The sequence below is a fragment of the Pithys albifrons genome, chromosome 1, assembly GCF_047495875.1.
Source record: "Pithys albifrons albifrons isolate INPA30051 chromosome 1, PitAlb_v1, whole genome shotgun sequence".
NCBI classification, from domain to species: Eukaryota; Metazoa; Chordata; class Aves; order Passeriformes; family Thamnophilidae; genus Pithys; species Pithys albifrons.
The window spans coordinates 81660607-81682100 of NC_092458.1; the positions used below are offsets into that span (position 1 = coordinate 81660607).

The 21494-nt window shown below is 42.3% G+C and overlaps 1 protein-coding gene across 4 annotated transcripts; it reads right to left on the reverse strand.

Moving 5' to 3' along the window:
- Window positions 1-6731: 6731 nt before the first annotated feature.
- Window positions 6732-17188, reverse strand: HIKESHI (heat shock protein nuclear import factor hikeshi). Of its 4 annotated transcripts, none has more exons than XM_071556756.1 (5): window positions 17066-17188; window positions 16106-16343; window positions 11620-11771; window positions 8969-9087; window positions 6732-6966 (listed from the first exon to the last, which is right to left on the reverse strand). In XM_071556756.1, the coding sequence occupies exons 1-5, from the start codon at window positions 17093-17095 to the stop codon at window positions 6912-6914; spliced, it is 594 nt and encodes a 197-aa protein (XP_071412857.1). In that variant the 5' UTR covers window positions 17096-17188; the 3' UTR covers window positions 6732-6911. The 4 variants fall into 4 exon arrangements, with proteins under 4 accessions (XP_071412857.1, XP_071412877.1, XP_071412887.1 ...); XM_071556776.1 differs by having other exon boundaries at window positions 17137-17184; XM_071556786.1 differs by lacking the exon at window positions 17066-17188 and adding an exon at window positions 16603-16698.
- Window positions 17189-21494: the final 4306 nt, after the last annotated feature.

Consider the following 21494-nt stretch of genomic DNA (forward strand, 5'->3'; position numbering starts at 1 on the left):
CTTTTTTAACTGAAAACCTAATGAAGCTGTAACCCAGAAACCTCACAAAGGAAATGTTGCACTTGTATTGTATGGCCAGACTTGGCGAACACAGATTTGGGCAGGGCTCTCCCCACGTGCCCTTCCAGCCTGCGCAGTGGATTTTTTAGGTGAGGCACAGCGTGCACAGAACTGGCCCCACCGTTTCAGTCCTGAGGTCCATCTGCCATGGCCGAGCAAGCTTGGACAGTGACAGGGAAGTCCTTGGGACTGTCACAGCACCCGGTACTAACCGGGGCTGACCCTGCTGAGCATCCGAGATGTGACGGGATGGGATGGCAGGGAGGCATTGAACTGCCAGGGGACGGTCCCACTGAGACTCGAAGTCACGACCTTGTGATCCAGAGTCCGGAGTGCTCACCATTTCTGTTACTGATTAGGGAAAAAAACCTTACTGGCTTTTTTCTTCTCTTTTGCAGATCACATTGCTCTGCTTTTTGAATTCTGATTGTCTAGTTACTTCAGTTATCTCAAAGTTAGCTATTGGCAATATATTTTAATTGCTTATGTCATTATTCCCAAATAGCCTCATCAGTGCTTTACTTGCCTTAAGAATAATGAATTCTAAAATCAATACTGTTTCATACAGGTTTAAAATATGTATAATTAATAAAAATAAAAGGGGGAAATGGCTAAGAGGGCAGACATTATTAGCAGTGATAATCTGTGTTTGAAAACACTTGTGTATGTTGTCAGCATATAGTTCAAATGCTCATGTTTGTGTTCTGGACGTGGTCCAGGACACTGCACAGTAGCTGTGTGTACCTGAATGAGGAAGGTTAATAACATTTACTGAGGCTGAACCATTTATATACTTTTTTTCCTACCATGCCCATCTCATCCTTCACCATAACATGTTACTTGGGAAGAATGTATGAAGTTATTATGTAAATGCAAGTGCAAGATCATTGTCAACATAAGGTGCATTTCTGATCAGTAGATTAAGTTAAGTAGACCTGTCTGCTACTGACTTGTTAACTGCATATCTGACTTTTACCTTTCAGGACATTGCTTTTTCTTGTTTGTTACAGTTTTGGAAGTTTGTAAATTCTCTGTTAAAGTAAACTGCCTGTTCTGTTTGAAATACTAAGAGTAAGCCAGTTTTGATTTGTGTCCTTGAGAACCTGCCAAAAATGAAGCCCAGAACTGGCAAGTAGTTTACAAGTTTTAGTCTTTAACATATGATTGCTTTCCCTTTTCTATCTTTTTTTCTCTTTAAAATCCTTGTCCTTAGTACTGGGGAGGTGCAGTAGTACTGCAGGTCTGTCCAAAACTAGTCTTTAATTGAGCTGGCCCTTCTGGACCTTCTTTTTCTTGCACAAACCAAGTATCCAGCTTGCTCCTTCTTGTGCCCATGACTGTCTGGTCAAAGGGACATATTAGGAAGCCAAGTGTAAAACCCCAGAGCTGGGCAAAACTAGGTAGAAGCCTGCATGCTGGAGGGAGGAAACTGAAATTCCTGCAGAGTTGGAACACAGATTAGCTGAAGAGGCATACAGGTGAGACTAGAGCTTGGAGAAAGTGTTTAACCTGTAGTTCTACTGCAGCTACAGAACTGCTGGCACAGTGTGACACAGTGTTCATGCAATAGCAAAGGCCGGTGTACTTCATGGTTCATTCTGTGGAAAGTGTGTGGGGCTGGTGGTGTGGTTGGGAGAGCACTCCAGAGAAGCAGTGGGAGTGTTTAGGCTTCCTGCAGCCTCAAGGAAAGCACTTTGATAGGTGAACCAAACTATACTAAGAAGACTTGGGTTGGAGGCTGGTACCATTTAGCCTTTGCAAATGCTTTACAGTACCATTGCCATTAGACTGCATTTTTTGTGTTTTCCTGTGTCCAGGGTTGAGAATGAGATGGGATACAAAAGCAGTAAGGATTTTCAGCCATGGCTGTTAGTTTGGTATGTAAGTGGTATGTTCTGGCAGGTGAGCTGCTGTGTTTGAGAGGAAGAAAAGGAAGGGTGGTGCTTGACTGGAGAGAGGCCTAACAATTCCTGTCAGCTTTCACTTCTGTACTAACTTAAGAATGTGCTGGAGACTGCTGTCGTAAAATGCAGACAAATGTTGCAGTGGCTTTGCCCTGAAAAACCTGAATGAAGCTGAAATCAAAAGTGTTAATGAAGGGAAGAACTTGTAAAAGTAGACCTGTGACAGGCCATGGTGATAAAATTTTCTCCAACAGTCAGCCCCATCTTCTTTTATGATAATACTGTGAATATACAACAAGGGGAAAAAACATGCAAACCCATAAAGCTCAAGTGAACATAAAAGTTGTGTATTTATTTCATTGGGGTGTTTTTTTCTAGACTAAAAAAAAAAGGGAAAACCTCCCTGCACATATTCTGGAAGATACAGAGCTAGTAAAGCTATAATCATTGCAAAGGAATTTTAAGAGAAGTTTCATATTTTCCTAAACCTTTTCACTTTTGGGAAAGTGCCTAAATTCTTCAGCAAAAGAAGTGTGGTTTAACCCCTAGTATTGGAGAAACCTACCAAAAACGGCCCAAAAGAGCATGTGTTCTTCCCCACGGTCTGCAGGCCACCTGTAGTTCTTTTCTTTGACAAATTCTGTAGCAGACTCCCTCACCTGTCTTTGAGATGGGAAACAGGAGAGGTAAAGTGAGGCTGGGTAATACACTCAGGAAACTGTTTCAGGAGGCTGCAAGTATTACAGAGGTCTGTTCTTTATGAACTCTGCATGAAAAACACTAAAATTTGAAAGTTATTTCAGTTACTGCACACCGAGTATCTCTGAAGTATCTTTCATCCCTTCACAAAAAAGAGAAGAGGTACCCGGAGGTCCTTGTCTTATTCTACCAACTTTCAGAAACTTAGAAATGGGATAAATGATAGGCTTGAACTACAGTCCTACTACAAGTAGGCAGCGACTTTGCCCAGGTGCAGCAGGAAAGTTTGTACCTCGGGTGGAAGTAGAAAACAGGTTCCGGCTTGTTAAATCAGTGGTTCAGTCACTTTTTCAGAGATTAAGGTCCTGTTTCCTGGGGTGTTACTCCATCTGGTGGTGACTGAATAATGAATGTTACCGCAATGTAGTTTTCAGTCGGGTTCTTGAGGCTTTTAATTTTAAGCCAAAGAATGTAATGCAAAAATGGATCGAATTTGCCCTTCCTAGTGTATGTAGGAGTGTGTGTTTTCTTTGGTGTGTTTCGTGCTCATGTTCCACCACTGATTGTCTTGGGGAGCTCTGGTTCCATGGCCAAAAGACAAGAAATGAACTTTCTGTACAAGTGCTGCAGAGTTCAGGTTCACCTGAGAATGCTTCATGTCACCATGGACTGTGTGCCAGAAAAAGAGTGACAATAAAGAAAGGAAGCAACTTTAAAAAATAAAACCAAAAGTAATAAAAATCCTCTGCATAAATCAGAATTTTAACTACTTGCCATGAATTTCTCATCTGTTTCTGTATAAACCAGCAGCAATGTATGCACTTTGTTGCTTACTGTATTTTTAAGTTTTCCTCTGGGTGTGGTGATAAGGTGAGGGCAGACCTAGGAACACGGTCTTCATGAAATGAATCTTCACTCTAACTAACAACTCCTATTGACCTGGAAAGGAAAATGATGGAGAAAATGTCCCAAAATGGAGGGAAATAAATCTACCACTGTCATGATTATGAATCTGGCATGGAATGGAAGGGCATCTTTAGCCTCAAAGCCTAATGTAAGGATCAGTAGACAGTCTTTTTTTTCTTTTTTGAGAAGTTTTCATTAAAACCTGAACTCCTAGTAGACAGAAACTAGGAACAGTACTAGGGAAAAAATACTCCAAGTGTAGGAGGATCATTACAAAATGACTTACATTACATCAAGGGGTTATTATTACAGGTATTAAATCTGGATGAACCTGGGGGAAGAAATTTGTTGTGAGGGGAAAGATATTATCTCTGTTTCTCTCTATATCTATGTAAAATGCAGAATAGATGGGTGTATGCATTGTATCTTTGTTTCTCCTCAGACAGCTTCTATATAATCCTCCTATTTTAAACCTGCTGTGTTGAGGTAAAAAGTATTGTTGGGAGATACATACCTATATAAATAGATCCTTCCCTGGGATCTCACATTTTGAGGGTGCAGAGAAAAGAACTAAATCACTGTTCATCTTGAAACAGGAAAATGCAGTAAGCGGTTTGTTCTGTTCCCCAAGGAAATACTTCTCTGTTCCAGCACACAGACCACGAAATCTTTGTTATCCTTCACATCACAAATAAACATTGAAGACTGTTTTGATCTCCTCTTAGGACAGAACCATGCGGAACAAAAGCTGCATGAGGTAGACGATAGAGCATCTGTTGCAGCACCTAAGGCTGGTCAGTCAGCGGAGCAGGACAGGCTAATGCAGAGCAGTAAGAATTGGCTGTTCTCCCTGTGGCACACCAAGTGCCTGCAGGTCTGCACAGCCCTGCAGGAGTCTGGACCTGTCTCCTAATCACAATTCCCTTAGAGGCTGTAGCCACAGCAGTGTCCATTAGCCCATTGCTCTTCAGGCTTTCTGGTGCTGCTCCTTTCCTCTGTCTCTGACCTTACCTTTCAAGGATGCTGAATCCTCAGCGAAGGATGTTCAGCAGGCAGAAAACACATCCCAAACTGATCAGGCAGAACTAGGAATGACAAAAAATGTGCTGTCACAAGACCCTGGAGTTTTCTTAGATTTCTTTGGATGTTTTCCTCAAGAATCCTACACAGTGATCATACTATCAGATCTGATATAGCTGGTGGAATTCAGCAGTAGCCCACTATAATCATGTGCTTCGCTGATGAGAAAGAAAAAAACTTAAGTTTGAGAAGCACAGTTTGGCCATCCAAACAACCTGTAGAGATTAATCAGTTCTTACTTTTGCAGCAGTTTTGAAAGGTGCCTTTGTGACAGAGAAGCGGGGTGGAGTCTTTCCCCCCATGAGTTTCTGATCTGTGAGCTCAGCCACAGAGGGAAAGAGAAGTAATTTACAGTGATGTTCTCAAGTTGTACCACATTCAGTAAGCTCAGACAACACCTGCTGAATCTGCAGCGGCCACAGCACTGGGAGAGAAGTTCTTGGTACACTCTGCTGAATTATTCAAGACCCATGTAATTACGTGTTTTCTTCTGCAGCCTTGATGACTGGAGCTGGGGCAAGAGCAGTCACAAAGCTCATGCTGGACTTAGTCATCCCACCCACATGGTCTCATCTGGCTTCGTGAAGAACAAACAGCAATCCCACCTGCATCAGGGAATAACCACAATATAGTTTTGGTCAGAACAGAAGTAGCTTGTTACTAAAACTGAGAGTGACAGCCTCTGCCCCAACAGAGCCCTTAGGTTTGTATACCTGTACGTTATGTGGCTCATTCTTTACCAAACCTAATAATGAGGGCCGTAGCAAATTACAAGGAGTATCCTACAGCAGAATTCAACTGGTCACACAGAATGATCCTAATGTCCCATTCTGATTAGGGAGTTCAGCCTGGGCCTCTGCTAACTTCCCTCATTGCTGCTTCTCCATGAACATATGGCCTACAAATGTGTCTTTAAGAAAATTAAGCTTTTAGTTGAGCAGGAGACCCAAGTTCTTCAGGGCTCAGGCCAGTTACATGGCTTTGGGAAACAACCCTGAGCTTTGTTCAGTAAATTACTTGGGATAGAATTAGTTTTACTTTCCAAAGGCTGTTCTTAACCCATCTTTCCCAGGTTTCATCAGTCTTGTTTTCCTCCTCTTCTGGCACCCAGGCTGAGCTCATACTCTTTCCCTTGAGTCCCTTGGTGAGCTCCTCAGCTATTATGCAAAGGGGGGAGTCCATTTTAAGCTGAGGTGTGAACACAGGCCATGTCCTCAAGCAGGCTCAAAAGCATCAAAGGAGTGTGTTTCCATTCTTGGGATAATTGGAACTAAGGCCATCTTGACCTGATAAAGGAATCCTTAAAGGATTTGTTCCCCAGTCACTGAAGCCAAAATATTTATTTTCATGCCAGTGGTTTGGAAATGAGCCTTAGTGCTTAGTTACAGAAAGTGACTTACAAAGGCAAGATAAATTCTTCAAAACAGTATTTCTGCTCAAGCTAATCTAGGGCCAGCTGGATCTCACCTGTGAGATGCCTGGGCACATCTGGCTGAAGACAACTTCCTAGCACAAACTGCACTCCTCGTGAGAATTACTCAGACCACTCCAAAATCCTGTAAATTTATGAGCAAATGTGACTCCTAGAGAGCATTATTAGACACCCCACATCTGTTTGAAAGGGAAACAAGATTTTACTCTGTCTTGGTACTGGGAATAATTCTAGAACAGCCAAGGTTCCTGAAAATTCCTCTTCATTACACTTTCATACAGGAAAAGGTAAAGACAGGGACACCGAGATCAAACACTGCCAAAGAGGTACAATTTATATGATATGGGGACAGGAATATTGATTATCCACACAGTGAAAGAATTTACAGTGCAAGTATGCGCAGGAAAACCATCAGCATGTTTTTACTTGCCTGATCACCATTAAGAATTAGGTAAAGAAAGAAAAACTGCATTTGTTTTGTTTACAACACCCCAAAACACCACACAATTATGACACAGTGCTGTCATTTTTTATCTTGTAGTTTTTTCTACTTCAAATGCAGTTTAAAAAAAATACTTCTACGCATGCACATGCAACACTGATTTGTTGCAGCCAAGTCCTTCAATTAAATAAACCAACATGGAGACAAGTAATTTTCATTGATTTTAATTTTAAATACTGTTCAAGAGTAATATAAAAGTTCCAAGCTTGTCTATTCAGTCTAATCGTCATTTTGTTTTTCCCCCGCTCAAAAAATCTTCAGTCAAGTTACTTTATTCATCTTTCAGGTACCACCGTTCAGAAAGAACTTCAAATGACAGAACTTATGCTTAGGTTTTCCAAAAGAGAGGGTTCTGTGTCATACGTCTCTGGAAGTTCTCATACCTAAAAAAACAAAAAAACCCCATAATAACAGCTGCTGCATAAAAAATGTCTGAGATTTTTTTTTAAGGATACAAATAATTAGTAAATCCAAAATTTTCCTTTCCAATTCCATATCAAGAATATTCCCAATTAGACTTGTGTATTTTAACAAAATGTATTTCATTAAAGCAGTATCCCAGAGGAGGCTCATTCAAGCTTAGTAAAATTGTAAGTTAATTTATATTGGATATTAGGAAAAATTTCTTCACTGAAAGGGTTCACAATTCTGTGATTCCATGAATTAAAAGTGGTTTAGAGCGTAACATTTTTTGGGCTAGGAAATCAAAGTTTGGGTAGGTAGAAGTGTGAATCTGAGGCTGCCCATCATGTTAGTGATCAGGCCACGTATCTCAGAAGAACCCCAGCAAAACCCAACCAAGAAAACACAGGGGAACACAAGGCAACACCATTGCTTGTGAATCCAGTTCAGCTGTCCCTGTATTACTCCTTCAGCTCTGCTCCATCAAGGATGCTCAGAGCCTACCTGGCACCTCTCAGTTCCTGGGACAGTGGAGATGAGCTAACAAGCCTGACAGAGTTGAGCAGGCTGGCACAGAGAGCACAGCCTCCAGCTCCGGATTGCTTCCTGGCAGGCTGTGTGCACCCTGCTCCCAGGCAAGGAAGAGGGAACTGCAGGCAATTCTGCACTCATGGCTGTGCATACATTTGCCTTGCAGTTCTGACAAACTTTGAGACAACTGAGTTCCCATTACCTTTCCACCCTTATCAAGTAATTCTAACTTCCATATACCTTATATATGGTAATGTTTTAGTAAAATCAAGTGAGGAAGTATTTTCTTAACATATAATGGAAACATGTATGCACATATTCTGTCCTAGTTTCCCTTTCCATACTCACAAAAACCCCCACAAACACACTGAACATCAGAATTCACTGTTGACCCAGTGAAGAAATAGGTAAAGTATACAATTTCTGTGCCCTTCTAAAAGAAAAGGAAAAAATTAAGAAGCTTTGACCCACAAAGATTTTAAACCCCCTTTTTATCCCCACAAACCCAAGATGGAAGGAATCAAAAAGTACTGCCAAAGAAACAAAACAAAAATAACTCTTTTCCTACACCTCATAGTTCCTAACCCAACTCAAATGAGAAAAGAGACTCTGAAGGGTTTTAAACCATTTCAACCTCATCCAGGCACTGACCAGTGACTTCAGAGATCTTACCCATGTATGTTCATGAACTGCATAGTTACCTTCTGAACACAAGAGATCTGCATCAAGTTACACTCCCGAAGAAAACACCTGGCTTATATTAAACTGCTTGTGTATTCACAAGATCTGTACTAATGATGAAACTGTGTTCATATAGCCAAAAGTCCTAATTTGAAAAAGGTTAGGTTAATACTGTAGAGGCTAAATAGGGCCAAACTGATAGGAAGGAAATTTCCAGACATCCTAAAGGACTGCCTGCAGTTCACAATTTATCTCTAGACTACACAAGGTATTCCCAGACAGTTATTTCTTAAACCAGTCCCCGGAAAACAACTCTCAGAGAGACTTCTCTATTTACACTCAAGGATCTTGACAGAACCAGGTCAACTAGGAACATGATTTCTCTACCTCTCACACATTCTTAAATAATGCAACTATGCTGGAACTATGTCCAGGAAGAGATCAAATATAATAAATAAGCACAAATTACCAAATAGCAATGTGTTCTCTCTTCCCACAACTCCAGAGCATTTGCATTATCAGCAACATAGTGCAAATGCACTTATGTCAAAGGCAACACTTCTAAAACCAACTAATTTTCATCGATTATATAGCATTTTTCTAATAAAAAAGCTGACAAATAAAAACAGTGGACAGGACATCTCTACACTAGAGATAACAACAAACACTTTTAAACATCTCACTGAAGAGTATGAGAGTAGTTCAATACTTAGATGGTTTAATAATGTCTGTGAAAAAAGAACATTTGTTACGAGAGACCACTGCCATTACCATTTCAGAACTACATTTGCAGGAATAAAAGCTTCGGAAGGGTTTGGGGTCATCTGTGCCTGAGTAACAGCAAACGAGGAAGCAAAGTTATAGAAGTTATCCAACATCTTCTGAGTGAACTGGAAAAAAAAAGGAGACATTTTAAGGAAGTTCTGTTTTCATTTTGAACTTCCATACAAAAGTTTAACAGATAAACGATTCCTGTATGAAGTAAAATTAGCATTGTTGTCTAAAACACTATGGGACAGTGGATACAGTAGATCCAGGGACATCCATTTGAAACTGATCAAAACATTCTAATTCTTACTCTTGCCCTCAGATCCACCCAGTATCCAGCTTAGGGAAAGAACATTTTCTGTTTGTGACAAAGAAGTGATGCAGTGACCACAGCTGTCCCTCTCTGCCAGAGGAAACCATCAGAAGACCTGCAGATCAGGTCAATGCTGCCATTCCAGCTCTCAGTGAAACACTAGTTGTGAAACCAGCTGAAAACTCTGCAGTCTCTCTCCTTACAACTCATCAGACTCCAGTGACAGGGCAATTTCCTTTAGCATTCACCACAGAAAGGCTGCTATCCTGTCATCCTTTGCCACAAGATCTTGCAGGAAAATGAAAAAGATGCACAGGACACTCCTAAACTGCAGAAATAAGGAAGCAAGAGTGAAAGACAGACCAAGAAATAGCAAGTCCCATGTGCAGAGGTTGAGGTTGTAGGACATTCCCAGCCAAATCTACAAATACACAAGTCCATGATACCTCTTTATTTCCCCTATTCTTTTTATTAAAAAAAAAGGTATGCATTGTTTTGATGGGAGGAACAAGGAATGTTCATATACTGTGAAATGATGGAAGGAAACAGAACCTGAGTCAATATATGCACAGTCTTGTGCTTCCCTCCACTGGCTCTGACAAAAGGATGTCCCAGGAGCCCAGTCTCACCCCACTCACAGGCAGAACTCTCTGGTTTTGTCCTACTCCTTTCCAAATAACTTTTTTATATATAACTATACATAATTAAAAAAGACATTCAATCATAAATCTTCACAAATCTCACTAAAAATGTAATGGGAGAGCAACTCCTTTGCTTAGGGTAGCATTATGATTTTACCTTTAAAAAAATACTTTTATTGCTAAAATGTAGCAGTTCCAAACAGATGATGTCAAATATTAATTGAAAGCCATTAGTCATTCACAAACATGCTCAGTAGAACATGCCCTTCCTCGGCAACCTGCTCCCTCAAAGGTTTCCTTCAACTTTGACATCACAATTTTCTCTATGGGAGTAACTATTACTTCAACTGTTGGTCAACTGCATTTCCTGAAGGCAACATACAATTTCAGTTAAGATGCTACTTTTAGTAGAAAAATCCACCTAAGTGAAAATAATTATTTGTAAAAATGTTATGCAGTCATGAGGTGGTTTTTTTTCTTTAAATGCTATTTACAGAAAAATCTACAAGCCACCTTGCAAATGACCTGAAGTGGCACATGATTACTTCATGACTTAACCACTGCTCTAATAAAAACTGGTGGAATCAGAAGTGTCACTTGCCTCTAACAACTCCAGAAAAGCTCAACTAGCTGTACTACACAAAAATAGCTGTTAGTCAACTTCTAGTCATGATAACTGTCTCCAAGAGACATTACCTATTTGGAGCTGTGTATAAACGGCCAAAGAACATCAGTACAGGATTACTGTTTAATTACAGTCTAACTCAGCAACCTGCAAGGAAAGTGAGAAAGAAAAAAAGGCCTGAAGAAAAGCCTCACCAATTGCTGAAATGTTAAAAGAGAATGTCACAGCTGTCAGTCTTAGGGAAATCAAGACCCACCACACAGGTCTAGCTTGCCTTGAACTGCTGTTAGATGGCCAACTAACTGCCAGTGCTGGCTGTGGGTGTCCAGAGGTTCGAACTAACAGGCTGGGTAAAAAAATGGCACATGTTGTTGCCCAGGGCCTGATCCACAGGGTAAGAACTGGAAAAAAGAAAAATCTTTCTGTGGGACAGGGCATAACTGTGTAGCTCTGCAAAGCTACATCAGAAGGGCTTCTCAAGGGCCAGTGGTACGCTTGGGTATCTATTTGCATCCATGCCTGGGTCTGTCTTGACTTTTGAGTAATTTTTGATCATCCCTGTAAATCTGTGCACCAGAGTTTTAGCACCTATAAATGACCCTAAGACTAGTTGGTTAAAACTTGATGGTAAAAATACCAAGGTCGTAGGTTCAATCTCCTGTATGAGCCATTCATTAAAGAGCTGGACTCGATGATCCTTCTGGGTCCTTTCCAACTCAGAATTGTTGCAATTCTGACCAAAGATTCACTGTCTCTTACATGTATTTAGTCATAGCTGCTTCTATTAGGAAGTATCATAAATAATTTTACAGCAGAGTGACACTGACACAAGGGAATCTATTGGCCTGATGCCACCAAGCATACAAATTCCAATCCTTTAAGGAGACAGTTTTTCAGTGTAAGAAAAAGTAATTTCAAAATATCAAAGCATTCAGCCAAATTATTTGAAAATGATTAGGTTGGTTTCAATCCTACAGCAGCTTCCCCTCCCATCCCCTCCATTAATTCTTCAGAGGCTCAATTCTTAAGACTTTCATAGTACACAGAATTTCTGAAAACAGAATGTCCAAGTTACCTCTGTGAATGAATCCACTGATGACACAGCAGCACTTGCAACAGGAGTCTGCTGGGCCAGGTTCTCCAGCAGTTCCACTGATATTCCAATCTGGGCCACTGTTGGTGTCTGAGGGAGGTTCATGGCACCAAAGGGATGTTGGCTTCCCTTTCCTGAAAGCACCACGGACAGCACACGTTGGATTTAGCACACAGGTAAAGACTGTGTAGTTTAAATCACCATGTTTCCTCAGTAAAAGGTACTCCTCAACTCCCACTAGAGAGACTGCCCTATCTCTGAAACACAGAAAAATCACTCAGTCCAAGCACAGGCACAAGTACACACAAGCACAACAGATGGAACAGAATGACTGATACATTTAAAAACCACAACAGATCATAAAGAAATTCTAAAAAATGGGAAAACATAACTAAAACTCCCTATGAAGTAAATGGATTTAAGAAGAAATGTGATCTGAAAGACAGCAGAATTTTTCTCTATAGGAACCAAGCCTTTAATTCACATTTTAGCAACTGCTGATAAACAGGAAACATGCAGCACTGCTGCACAGTTGTTTACTTTGCTCACTCAAACGCAGGTGCTTGTGAACCTGTTTGGGCTCTGAAAAAGTAGAGAACACTACTTTAAGATGCATCTGACTCAGGGAGCTCTGGGCAGCCTCAGGACTCGTCTGAACTGCTCAAAACCACCAAAAGAGCAAAGGTCAAAGAAATAGCCATGGAACAGAAAGAGCTCTGACTTTGCAAGTGCCACAAAGAAAACAATGAGCTGGGCAGGAAACCACCCCCAAATTGCATGCACTCACACACGCATCATCCCAGCCCCCTGCTCTCACTTCTGACCTTTCTCAACCCATACTTTCAGTCCCGGCTTCAGCCAAGGTCTCTGCAAACAAGGACAGATACTTAGAGTCACTTAAATCATATACTCCTCTGTCAGCATCTGTAAAGGAAAATGCAGGAAAAAGATCTGTCGGACCACAATGCTGTTAGTAAACAAAAACTAATACTCCACCTGAGTTTGTGCAAACACCATACACAAGTAATCTCTTAACACAAGTGATGTTTCAGTAGCGCTCTTTGGCCCCTTTAGCAGGAGAAAGAAAAACTAATCAAGAGGTAATCAAGGTCTGTCCTACAAACCAGTCAATGCTATCTTGAGCTGCAAGAAAGGCTAACAGAGATGTAAAGCACCATCTGACTTATTTCCACACTCAAAAACTCATTCAGCCAAGCTGAATTGAGGCTCAAGACTGAACATCTCAGAAGCTTGGCTGTTCTTCTGCAGACACACAAGGCAGTACCACAAAGAAGCAAACGGCCAAACCATATGGAAGGTATGTTCACAAATCCAGCACCCTTTTCTGTAGCAATGCATTCTCAATACATGGCTTGGAGAATGTCATGCCAGAAATGGATGGATGAAGAAAATACGCCAGCCACTGAGAATGCTTTAACAACTGATGTTTTTAATGTGGTTTAAATTTACTAAATGTAAAAACTGCATGGTCATAACTTCTTTTTTTCCATAAACCCCTGCCAGGCCAGGGGGCCGGGAGAAGGACAGTGACCTCATATTTCCTGTAACCCCCTCCCATTGAATGTAAATCCCCTTACTCCTATTGGCACAAATCCAGACTTCCCTCTTGTCCCTTACTGGTGAATTTGTATCCCTCCAAAGTCCATATAAGCCTGTACTCCTGATTAAACCTGCTCTTTGTTCCTGCCTTTACCGGTGGTCCCTGTGTGTCCTTTCTGTGGGCTCTCAGAGACCACATGGTCGGGGTAAGCAGAGAGCACACACTTCTCCTAGGTTAATGGACTGATAATCCAGGACCAGGAGATTCCATATCGTTGCAGATTCCTTCAGCACACAGCACAACGAGGCTACAATAAACCAACCCTCATACTTTTCAGCTGAAGCCAAGCACTACTCCTCACTCCAGACCCTACCACTGCAACACAGTGCTACATTTATGAGTAGAGCATTTGCTATTAAAATGTCACTTTAGCACAAATCCAGTAAGAAGAGAGGTGTTCTCCTGAAATGCTATTTACAATCTCTTCTTGGAAATCTCATTGCTGTACGATCTCAACCTTTACTGTTGATGGATGCTTGCTCAATAAAGGTAAAATTTATTTACATATTAAAAAAGAAAGAGAAAAGCTACCAGAACCCAAATATCACTCAAGTTCATTATTAAAAATCCCAACAAGATTGTTGGCATTAGTTTTACATCTTGCAACATGTTCCCCTGAGCAGCTGACATTTACAATACAAACAACATCTTCAGGCAACAGGCTCCATTAGAATATATCATTACTTAGTAAGACAGTCATGATCTAAACAATAAATATACATTCATTCTGTCACTTTCCCATGGAATCACTCCCTGGGAAAGATTTCTGCCTAAAATGATGAAATAAAAGCATCCACTGCTATCCTTACATCAGATGAAATACACTTCTATATTTTCAACGCGTGGCTTTTGTGATTAGCATTCCAAACCTTACAAATGCAGACAACAGAGCATGTTGTTAATTGGCACTGAAATCCAAGCCCAGGTTTTCACATTCAAACCTTATGCCACAGCAGAGCAACTGCCATCTGAAAAGTGTTTTTTTCCACCCTTTTCTTTCCCTTCATTGAACACTTGATTCAAAATGGTGAGTCCTCATTACCGTTCAGCCCATCACATCAAAAACCTTACCCATGTGTAGGCCTCAAATGCAGACATCACATGACAGCGTGAACAGCACCGTGCACATCCCTGCATGCACAACAAAGTCTGTAATGGAAAAAGCTGTCCTGTAACTTTCATTCCACTTGTCAACATACTTCCATAAGGGCACAAAATCTAAGTCCAAAGGTTGTTTTCTATTTCTACCACACCTTCAGGCACAGCTAGAAAACAAAAAACCTTACTGTTCCAAGGCAGGGAATATTTCTAAGCCCCTTCCATTAGGCACAAACAAACAAAACTCACAGCACAACAAGGAACTCTGCTACAACCACTGCTTCAGAGGGAGCTGACAAAGCAGGACACAAATTTGTTCCTCTCACCAAAATGCAAATTTCAAGTGTCAATTATGTCTCTTAATGATTCCAGCTCTGTTATCTCTCTCTGGCCTCCCCTTTCTACAGTCTTGTAGTCTTATCCATCATAAAATTGTTTATGGCCATGGTAACTTAGGCCATGTAGCTTATACTGACCCCACAGACAGAGACAAGCCGTAGACAGCAATGGGAATGACAGAACTCTCTGTTGCTCAGATCAAGCACAGCATTCCCTTAAGGCACTGCAAATGCACCCAGCTACATCATGGAGTTCTTTGAGAGCAGCCCCCGCCTGGAAATTATGGCTAATCATGCAAAAAGCATCTGAAAAGGCATTTTCCTTCAAAGCTGTCTGAAAGTGACAGTCTTTCAAGCATGAGAAACATACGGCAAAATCACCAGTGATATGTTTTACTGTTTCACCAACCACACAGCTTTGGAACATACAAAACCATGTCCACCCAAAACCTTCCTACAGTTGCTCTCTCTTCTGAAGAAAGCCCAAATTCTTAAGGAATGTGTATGATCAGCATTCAGTTTGCTCTGCAGCTTGGGAGCTCTTATCTCATACCACATTGCCACATCCAGGAATGATTCATCCATAAATACATTTTATTACAGGAACCTGAACACCTAATTAAACAAAGATTCAAGTTAAAGCTGTAGAGGACACGCCAGCCTACAAAAGAATATGTACTGCTTTATCACCATAAGACTTCAAACTGCTTGACTGACAAATCAATCCCTTTGATACGATAAAGGTGTGCTGTTGGAACACATCATCATTTTTATAATGTACACAACAACCCCCCCTTATACTTAGGAAAACATATAAACACACACCTTCTTTAGGTAGCACCGGCATGACACGACTCAGCTTTGTACCAGAATACTGAAACATTTGCAAAGCTGCTTTCCAATGATGACACCCTCTACTGGACAATTACACAGTGCAATTGCACCAGACTGGGAAACACCAGCTGCCTGAAATCACTGTCAGGCTACATGCTCTACAAAACCTGTCTGAGCTATAGAGAATACAACCATTAGCAGCGGAAGCTGAAAGAAAATGCTGCAGGCATATCTAGACAAATGCTTAAAAACCATACTAGAAGTTACAAGATCATTTTTCCTCAGGTTCTCTATATAGAAGCACAGAAAATATATGTCCAGCCTGCTCAGAGGAACTTCCAGATCATCACAATGCAGAAGAGAAGACAAGTGAGAAACTTCATTATGAACATCAGCACACAGACAGACTTCCATGAAGCTGACAGGTTGCTTACAGTACATCTGCTCAGAACTATCTGGAAACACAGTGGTCATCCTTTTCAAGTGGCATTTTGTTCAAAACCACCTTCACGCATTTCCCCCCCATGCATGCAGGAACATGTCTGATTCACCAACTGCTGTGTTCTACCAGTCTTACCAGATTTCAGACCAGAAATTTTGAAGATGGCACTTGGCTTCTCGTTAGTGACAAATCCCAGCAGCTGCCACACTGCCATCCCAGTCTGGTCCGGATAACAAAAATAGACAGATCCTCCCATTCCTTCTGGAAATGGTATTGTTCCCAGCATGAAGACCACTACATGGTTGATGTTTTCATAGTCCGGTAAATCAAATACAAATTTGTCTTCAGCCACTTGTTGGGGTGCTGCTTGTACCTAAAGAGAACAAAACTTTTATTAGTATTAATGTGATTTTCATAGCTGGCTTTCACTGTGAACTTCCTTTTACAGAAATACACCTAAAGTGGCACATAACAGAAAAGTGAGGAATGTACTAACCTAAAGAGCAAAAAGAGCCAGATAAAAGTCAAACACAGCAGAAGAACAACTGTAAAAAATATTACTAGAGAGACACAACAGTCTTTTCTACCTGCACTGAACACATATCCCACCCGGGACTACAGGATCAGAATACCTTCGCTCCCCACGTGCGTAGGAGGAAAGTAGGGTGCAGAAGAGGTTGCCAAGTCAATAAGCAGTGGCTGTTGACCACCTGGCTGGCACAACCCCAGGATCATGGACACCTGTTCACATAGGAAATACAATAGACCTTGAGAAAGGCAGTAGAAGGATGGCTGAATGCCAGAGCAAAAGATACCCTCCTCTTTACCCGAGATGCCACATCCTTGCAGCCAAGGCACAATCTAGGCTTAAAACGCTTCTTTTAAGCTCCCAGCTTGTCTCTGAGGAGACAACATTAACAGAGGGGATGGCAATCCTCCCGTTCAGGAGGCTCTAGACAGGAGCCGGCCGCGCCGCCGGGCAGGCAGCACACGGGCGGCGGGGCCCCGGTGCCTGGGGCCGGGAAGGGCCCTGCGGCAGCTCCACCCCAGCCCCGAGCGGGTTGAGGGCCCCGCCCGGGCCCGGGCCGCGCTCACCAGCCTGCCCGCCACCAGGCAGCCGAACATGGCGGCGCCGGCGAGCCCTCAGACGCCGAGCCGCTCCCGACCTGCCATGGGCGCCGCGTCTCCGGGCGCTCGGCACACCCACACCACCAGTCACTTCCGCGGCGCCGCCGCCAAGGACTACACGTCCCGTGGGGCAAGGCGCGGCCGCGCACTGGAGGCGCTGGGCGGGGCGGCGCTGGGCATGACGGGAGTTGTAGTTCGCTCGCGCGCTAAGGGACGGCATGGGCGGGAAAAGGCGACATCCCTCACCCAGCGCCGGGCCCGCCACCCCTCCACCGCTCCGGGTTAAAGCCTGGCACGGTTTCCGTGGGGAAACAGGGGGCTTTGTGTCTCCTGTACCCGACAATTAAAATCAGTCTTGCTATCTGGCTGGATCCAAAGTGTTTAAATCCAGATAAACCTGGCTAGAGCAATCAAGATCAAATAAAATCTGTATTCAAAAATATAAGGGAGAAAAAACTGCAAAAGTAAACCAGGGAAACTGATTAAACTTGGTGACACACACTGTGTGCACTGAGAGGGGTCTACTGTAACTGTGTATAATGCTGCATTGACAAGAAGCTCGAGTTCCCTCACAGATACAGTTCATGTTGTGGAGGTTTGCACTCAAGAAATGCACATGTTGTGAGCATTCACTGTGTACCCTAATCTTCTGAGCCACTTCTGTGCTGACAATATTGGTGGTCAGTCTGGAGAAAATGCTCTGGAAAGATCTTTGGTGGCCTTCCAATACCTAAGAAGGCTACAAGGGTACTGGAAAGGGAATTTTGACAGGGCATGTGATGGCAGGACAAGGGAGAATGGCTTTCAACTGACAGAGAGCAGATTTAGAATAGATATTAGGAAGAAATTCCTTACTGTGAGGGTGATGAGGCACTGGCACAGGCTGTCCAGAGAAGCTGTAGCTGCCCCATCCCTGGAAGTGTTCAAGGCCAGGTTGGATGGGGCTTTGAGCAACCTGGGCTAGCAGAAGGTGGTTCTGGTACAACCTTATCATGGCAAAGGGCTTGGACTAGGTGATCTTTAAAGATCCTTTCCAACTCAAACAATCCTGTGACTCTGTGATTTAAGAGTACCTACCGTTAGACTGCACTTGGTGCTCAGATCACAAACTTCCTTGACTTCAAACTTCTGTTCATGAGTACAATGAGAAGGTGTTTGTGTTCCCACACCCCAAGGGTTGTGGGCAGATAAGAGTGTTCTCAACAAAGGCATCAGAGAGTCTTTTCCCCTTCTGTTTGAACTATGCTTCATTACAGTAGATCCACGTTATTGCAATCTAGACACGGGATGAAATCAAGCAGACAGCAGAGAAAGATTAACAGGATGATGAAGAGAAGCAGTTCATCTAGTACGTCTCTAGAAATTATTTAAAGGATTCCCCTCTCCTCCTTCCTTCTGAGCAGCAATTTGGTAAAAGAGCCTTTGCAACATCCCTCTGGGACATCAACAGTCTTTAGAGATAGAATCCCTCCTGTTCCCATGGTCCTTGGGATTTGAAAAATACAGAGGAAATATTTAGAGGCTGCTGATGGCTACAGGCTTCTCTGTCAGTATCAGGTGTTGCATTCTACCTTTTCAGTTTGGGGAGGTTGTCTTTCCTCTTTCAGAGCATGTAAAGCAGGTTTGGTACCTTCTTAGGCAACAGTCTCAGCTCCTGTCTTATTTAGCTCCAAGGTGATTTAGCTGCAAATGTCACTGTTGGCTTGGACAGAAGCGGCCACTGAAATGTCATCCAAGGCAGAACCAAGAATGTCCAGGTTCATCAGCATGAACTGCCGTGGTATTTCTCCACCTTTCTCCTACACCCTAAACCTTAACCTCTTTGTTTTAAATTCCTTAATGCTCTGGGCAGGGTCCACCTACAGTGTAAGTGCAAAAGGGTATAGATATTTCATGTTATATAAATGATATATGCACAAGACCAAAGAGGAAAATATAATGTAAGAAACTAGATATAAACCTAGATCCCGTGCATCACCTCTTATATTTTCCCCTGTAATTAATTAGTTCATTCTTTGAATTTGCAATGCTGTACTAATATGATCAATAATATGCTTTATTGCTATTTATCACTGCTGTCTAGCAATGAACTTATTGTATAGGCATATATTATCTAGAATTTCCATGATAATTATGTTTAAATAAAATTTTAAATATTCAATTGTTATCCATTTTCTCTTGAGAGCTTCTATGCTTCATTGCTTGTGGTCTCCTGGGTGTCGGAGCACAGGCTGTCTTGGTTAGATGGAAACAAATCATTCCTCAGTTTGACTGGGAACATTGTTCTGCACTTTCTATGGAAGCTGTTCTTTTAAATCCTGTTCTGCTGTGTCTTCTAGTGTTTACACAGGTATTTTAATTCTTGCCTCAATCTTAGTCTTACCTCTTTTAGTATTTCTGTTACAAATCTTTATGAAACCTCCCCCTTTCTACTGTGCCAGTGTGCTTCTCTGGGCTCTGAAAGCTGTGGTTAGACTTACCTCAGTAAAAAATGTCAGGGTCTTTCCTGCAGCCAAACTCACCTTTGGTGGATGGCTTCTCCTGTCCTCAGCCATCCCAGGCCCTGGGCACTGCATCTGTGGCTCATGGCAAAGGTCTGTCACTGGACAAGCTTCCAGGGTTGCTTTTGTTGCCCACTTTGAAGTAGTAAAGCTGTTAGCAAAAGTTGACTCTGCCTTTCCAAATGCTAAAAACTTAAAAAATTTAAAATGAAGACCCCAGTGCCTGCTACCAGATGGAGCAACCAACCTGTGCCTTGCAATGTGTTTATGTGAGGGAATTATGAGAGCCAGACCTATTAAAAATCCTGATGCTAGCCCACAGTTATTTGTACAGGCATAATAGAATATGTATTTCTGTCCGATTCACCTCTTGGATTTAGTAAGAAGCCCAGGTGTGAGAAGTGTTGAGGTAGTAGTGCAGAACTGCTGAGTCCCATGCCTCATTTTGAATGTGAACCTTTGCAAGAGAGTTCTGCACTTGACAGGTGCTTTTCCAGCTGGCTCTGATGAACTGGAAAGAAAGAAAGTGTTTTGAAGCTTGAGATGTTGCAAATTAGTGGAGGGTGGCCAAGCTCTGCAGTGCAGCCATTGAGGCACAACGAGAAATCTGCTAATTAGGCAAGAGCTCATCTCACAATGCCAATTTGCTCCAGACCTCTGAGATTACACCGTGTCTAAAAGGCTCAGGGCAACCCCAACTTGCAGGGCTCTCAAGCACTCTTGCTTAGGCATAATTTTTTTTTTTAATTTAAAAGTAATTATTTAGTATTTGCCTAAAACTTGTTAAACCTACTGTGCAATGACGACAGCAGAGCCATTACTGCTCCCCATGCCAAAAGTTAATCTCAGCTGGTCTATGATCTTGCCCTAGGAGTTACTTGTGACACTGATCTCCACTTGAGCCCCTAGTAAAATCTGTGGCTTAGCGCTATTTAGGTAAAAGAAGGTTATACAGAGCAGGCACACTCTCTGTGTGCAGTAAGGGAAAGTTATTTCCCATTCAACAGTAACAGATAGTGGCACAACATGGAAAACAGTTCTGTTTAGAGAACACCTGAGAAGAATGTTTTTGTTCCTTCATGCAAAAGCATGAGTAAAAGGCAGAAACCTCAGGCAAATTGAGTCCAGACTGACACAAAACTTCACCTACACAATGGTGGGTGGTGTGCCACCTTAACACACAGCCCAGCAGCATCTACATGTATCTGAATGTAGGTGCAGCGTGGTGTGGATGCTGAATGGGCAAGAATTGTGATAAGTAACTTTTCTCCTGAATAAAGAGTAATTTTCTTGTACTTTGATGTAGGTCTTTTCAAACTAGTCACAGTTGCAAAAGCAACAATAGCTTGCAAAAGACTCGTGTGGTAGGGTGGGTGTTTTTGTAGTTCTCTCCTCCTTCTGTGAGCACTTTTTTCTTTTATTTTTTTCTCAGTGTATGTTTCTACTGTCTCTCTAGTCTCCAGGCCATTAAAGGATTTCACGAACCTATGTCATTTGCATGTTTTCCAACCTGAGGAACCCTAGCCTATGTAGTCATCTATTGTGCAGAAGTTGTTCCATCTTTTTTGATCATTCTTATGCTTTCTTGGGCTGTTTCCCCCAGATTCACTGCAGGGCAGCAGTCAGCTCTGCAGCCAGTTCTAGCTGCAGCCGCCAGGAAGGCATTAGGCAGATCTGCCCACAGGTGGGTATCTCTCCCAGATTGGGAGGGTGGTAAAGCTCTCATTTTTGGGCATGTGAGACCGGATGATGTGAAAGAATGGACTTTTGACCTGTTATGCTCACTTAACAGGTCTGGGATGGTTCAAGAATTGATTCCTCTGTGTAGCTGAGGAATCTCAGAGCTCTGCTTCTTGAGAGCTTGGATGAGGCTGCATAGAAACACTTGGGTACCA